This window comes from Electrophorus electricus, chromosome 1 (genome assembly GCF_013358815.1).
Source record: "Electrophorus electricus isolate fEleEle1 chromosome 1, fEleEle1.pri, whole genome shotgun sequence".
In the NCBI taxonomy this organism is placed as follows: Eukaryota; Metazoa; Chordata; class Actinopteri; order Gymnotiformes; family Gymnotidae; genus Electrophorus; species Electrophorus electricus.
In genome coordinates, this window is record NC_049535.1 from 15,796,481 (window position 1) to 15,801,480 (window position 5,000).

General features: G+C 44.3%; 1 protein-coding gene across 2 annotated transcripts in view; it reads right to left on the minus strand.

Annotated features, from left to right (window-relative positions):
- LOC113587790 (alpha-1,6-mannosylglycoprotein 6-beta-N-acetylglucosaminyltransferase B) overlaps positions 1–5,000 on the minus strand; it is a 97,725-nt gene that overhangs the window by 7,927 nt on the left and 84,798 nt on the right. For both annotated transcript variants that reach the window (XM_035524791.1, XM_035524794.1), the window contains 4 exons: positions 4,700–4,705; positions 1,037–1,192; positions 750–896; positions 1–104 (listed from right to left, as the gene is read on the minus strand). The exon at positions 1–104 is cut by the window's left edge and continues 13 nt beyond it. In XM_035524791.1, the coding sequence (XP_035380684.1) occupies positions 1–104; positions 750–896; positions 1,037–1,192; positions 4,700–4,705 (413 nt within the window). The remainder of the gene's footprint in view (positions 105–749; positions 897–1,036; positions 1,193–4,699; positions 4,706–5,000) is intronic.

A 5,000-nucleotide genomic window follows, 5' to 3' on the forward strand; every position in this document is an offset into this window, starting at 1 on the left:
ATCTCCCGTACCGCAGTCTCAAACTCCTCAGAGTTGTTGTAGTCCACAGTCATGACATGTGGTCGTCCAATATACTGCTCAGCATAGGGGTGCTGAGAAGACACCTGCCATAGAGGAACAGCATATATTCCTATTCCTAGCTCTTCATCTGCCCTATCAACTCTACCAGCTTTACATATATATAGCAGTGTGAAAAGTAATACTGAAATGAATCTTAATCCGAACTGAAATTCAAATAGCCTTGAAAACTATACTTGAGTACATTTGCGTGAACATGATATTTTTATATAAAGGTCCGACCTCCGGCTGCTCACAGTGTGATCACTGTAAGTCATGCATTTCGTAGTCATGAATAAGAGAAAAATTCATAGGCTATTATAACTATGATAACTCTGCTCTGTCCTAAGCTAGTCTGTCAAAGCTGTGCACTTTCTCTAAGGTTCCACTGGGAACAGTTATATTTCCCAGGAAGACCATCATTTTATAATATTCCCAGAGGTCCAGGGGGTTGCCAGATTTGGAATGATCCCTTTTTAAAATAAAATAAGCATTTCATCATATTGAAATTTAAAGGGAATGAAAACTACAGAAACCACTTAGCACTTAGCATAATTATTAAGGTAAATTATGCTAACATTATAACATTTTAACAGTGAATATTTATGCATTTGTAGAAACTTGGATGATTTGGATGACTTGGATGACTTGGATGATTTGAATAATTTGCAAATTTTGCACTAATGACTCACTTCTCTGGATGTAGGCTTCCCCCTGAAAAACTCATGATTGAGTGAACTGTGAGGAGGGTGAAACCTGGGTTGCAAATAAATGCATCCATTTGCAATTGCTTCTAAGGGAGCAGGTCCTTCGTAGGGAAAACCAAAACCAATGAAGAGCTGTAAGGAATGAATAAAGAAAGAAATGACTAACATAAAAAATATTCACAAAGCTGTAAATCAAAAGACACTTTATGCAATTCATGACTGCGCCATGAAGGTGATCCAGTATGTGGACCTCCAGGAGCATAAGAAGTTACCTTGGCTTTGCGCAACAGTTGTTGTAGTTCCTGTTGGGGAAGAAGTCCGTGGTTCTTAACAAAGGCAGGGACCTCGGGGGGGCGCTGTGTCTCATAGTACACGGTCCCATGTACCTCCATATAGCGATGCAGAATCTGCAGGAACTTCTCCTTACCCTGGAAATTGCACATATGTGTCGGATACAGCCCAGAATGCTGTGCCCTAACAACTGAAAGCACTGTTATGTTGGCAGCTGGCTTCAGAATGTAAAAAAAAAAAAAGAAACAGCAAGCCAAATGAACCAATGTGAATTAGGGGACTCTGTACCAATCACACACAGGACACACCAACGTAGTGTTTGTAGAAGGGATTTATTCAGGTTGGCTGGGGTGTGTTGAATCGATGAACCCCAGGCCTCAGATGTGCACCAATGGACCACCAATGGAGGTAAAGACTAAGATGCATTAGAAATAGAGTGCAGGAGTCCGCACTGGGCTCTGGAGTATGCATTTACTTTACATTCGCATCAATGCATACATAAATATCATTCATATGGATTTTTACATTGCTGTGCATTTATAGCAATGACTAAACTGCTAGTCCTCACATTCCTAGCCTATATTCCCCACTGAACTGCAAATGCGTAGCCCACCTGCTTGGCCTACGGGTTAAGTTTCCGAGCATTCCAAATGTCACCTGGTGGCACATCAAAGAGCTGGCCACCCCCTCAGGCTGCACACGCTCAGCCCCAATACCGTGGAAGGAACGTAAAGTAGATGGCTTCTTCTGGATCTGAGGGGTGGCCCCACGCTTGCACAGTAGGCTCGCATATTTTAATGGTTTCCTGGCCTAGTAATAAAGGCAGGGGGCAGGGTCCAGGAGAAGAGACTGGATGATAGACGCATAAGGTGCCAGAGGCTTCCGACTCAGCTATAGGGAAAATGCACCGCAGATTCAAATAATTGATTAATTATAAAGTCATTCATCACTTGAATTAGGGAGACAAAGCCAACCATACTGTTGTCCTAAAGCTAGGACTACTAAGGATCCCTCTGGGAATCTGAGGACATGAATGAAGTTCACTGGCCACACACACATCTCTACAATGATTCCCTTTGCCGTTCCCATGCCCCACGTGTCGCTATGCCGGCTGGAGTCTGAATAAAAGGGACACTTTCTGAAACGTCTGTCGAGTCTTGGGGAGAGCTCGAGGCCATTCCAGTGAGGGAATGAAGGGGATTAGGAGCACAGCCTTCAACACAAGAACACATATCTCTGGATTAGACGCAAAAGGAAGAACACGAGCGTGCCGCTCCACATTGGGTCAGTCTCTCCACAGCGTCTTGTCATAATGGGATTTAGGGGCTTTCAAAGCAGCAAAAGAATTAAATTGCAAATCTATGAGAAGTATATCAGAGACTTTAGGTTTTTCTCAGTCTCTCTTAGCTAATGTTCAAGAGCTACTAGAAAGTGGGAGATGGGATAAAAAAATGCATCCATTCACAAAATCCATTCACTTTGGCTACTTTCACACTGTATAGGAACACTTTCTGCATGCTAACTGACTGATTCAAATAACTGAACTTAATTTCAGTGAGGACATCTGAAGGTTAAAAACATGCAAATTATTTCAGTTCATGCATGTATACTTCCATCTGGGGAGGGCGAGTAGTACAAATTTGTTTGTGAGTCACGCTCGAGGTCCTTGAAAACAATCTGTGTATGATCAAGGCCTTGCTATTGACTTCCTTGGTGCTGCTAAGAAGCTTAACACTTATTCCACTGTGCGGCCTGTAGCTGTAATTGGAGGCCAGAGGGATCGATAGCTTCCTCTGCAAGGATTTTCCAAGCCAATTAGGAGATTATCTCCAGCACTAACTGCACGAGACAGGGAGAATTAAAGGCAAAGAAAATGTTGCCCAGGTAAAGGCAGGGGCTGATGGCAAAGACTCTACACCTGAGGAGGTGAAGGAGAAGCCTCTCTTCTGGTGATTGTCACCACAAATTGATATGGCAGGTAAAAGATCTCTCCCAGTTGTTACTAATAGTGACTCACTGCCACTTTGGTCTAAGCTTGGGCTCAATTGCTTGTCAAAGTGACCTTATTAATCCAAGCTGGAGTCCTAAGAGAAGGTTTAAGCTGCTAATGGGTGAAAATAATCAAAGGCGTTTACAAATGATCTAGTGTGCTAAACCAAATGCCTCTTGCTTTATGCAATTATACAAATGGGAAATAGCAAATTAGCAATGCAGAGGAGATAGAGTGCAGACAAACAGAACTGTCTTAAGACACTCATAATTACTTTAACGAGATGCAAATGGCCACTAACCAGTAGGTTGTTTTATGTCTGAGTCCAGGAAAGCTTACCGCTTCGCCAGTGGGAAAATGATGAAAACAAATAAATGTTATTCGGTCGCAGATGCCCACACACACTTGCCTGCGAACACAGCACCGGCAGGTTAGCAGGAGGGCAACAGGAGTGGAATCAGCAAGTAAAATAATTGGACGGAATGAAGGTGCTGGACTCGAGCGTGCATGACTAGGCATTGGGAGGCTCTAAGAGGTGACCCCATTATAACCCAATCCTTCCTCCAGTTACCGCCCTGCTCCTATCTCCTGTTAAACTCAGGGGTTAAACTACTGAGTAGGTGGGTGGGGGTGGGGACAAAGAAGAAAATGAGAGAGTCAGAGATAGAGAGAGAGAGAGAGAGAGAGAGAGAGAGAGAGAGAGAGAGAGAGAGGAGAGAAAGGGGAAATAAGGATGGAATAATAAACTGAAAACAAAACGGGGTTACAGGAACTCGGAGACAAGGAAAGGGAAATTAAGCAAAGAATGCATAAAAAGGCAAATAAAGAGGAAAGGTGCACAGGAGAATAATGCATCCAGTAAAGAGGGAAAGAGAAAGCAGGAGAAGCAAGAGTCAAATGAAAGAGGAGAAAGCATGGAAAGAAGGTGAACAAACATGGAAGTGAGGGGAGAGAAATGATGACCTTAAGTAGAAAGGACTATGATGAAGACAAAAGACTGGGTAGAAAAACGATGGATACGATAACAACAGCTGGAGGAGACTGATGGAAGAGCTCTTTCTGTGTGAAGTGTGAGAAGCTCTCCTCGGTCTGAGACTTCTTCCACGTACTGGTGCCAACGATCTGCTATTGGTGAGCTCAAAATGCTGAGGTCTGCTGTTTGTGGTCGAGAGAAAACAAAAACCATGGCTACATCGTGGCCACGAACGAGACAACCCAGGGTTCTGATTACAGTGCCGGAATCGACAACACAGATCAATCCTGTTCCCTCTAAAAGCCAGAAAACCTCAGCGCTCTGTCCTGTTTCAGTAAGAACGCCTCCCTCAAGGAAGCTTATTGATCAGTGTAAATTGCACTAGAATGTAGCCACAACCTGAGGTAAATGCACAGCCATGCTTAAGAGCAGAAAGCCATCAACACGAACTCTCAACAAAACTAGGTCTCCGTGTCATTCATGATGCCTCAGGAATATGCTCTGTACAGTTTGTTGTTCAATATAACAGAAAATGGAAATGGTGGCTGGAATTTTTTTTTAAAAATGTCCTAAGCTGTTGTAAATGAGCTGGCTATAATAAAGGCCAATCGTGAGAAAATGATGCAGCATGAATGAACATGACCAATAAGATGGCAAATGGGTGCGTGGCAGCAGACTCACCTGAAGCTGTATCCAGGTCAACATTTCCAGAGAGGAGAGGAGAGGAGAGGAGAGGGGAGGAGAGGAGAGGAGAGGGGAGGAGAGGAGAGGGGAGGAGAGGAGATGAGAGGGGAGGAGAGGGGAGGAGAGGAGAGGGGAGGAGAGGAGATGAGAGGAGAGGAGAGGGGAGGGGAGGAGAGGAGAGGAGATGAGAGGAGAGGGGAGGAGAGGAGATGAAAGGAGAGGGGAGGAGAGGAGAGGGGAGGAAAGGAGAGGATAGGGGAGGAGAGGAGAGGAGAGGAGATGAGAGGAGAGGGGAGGA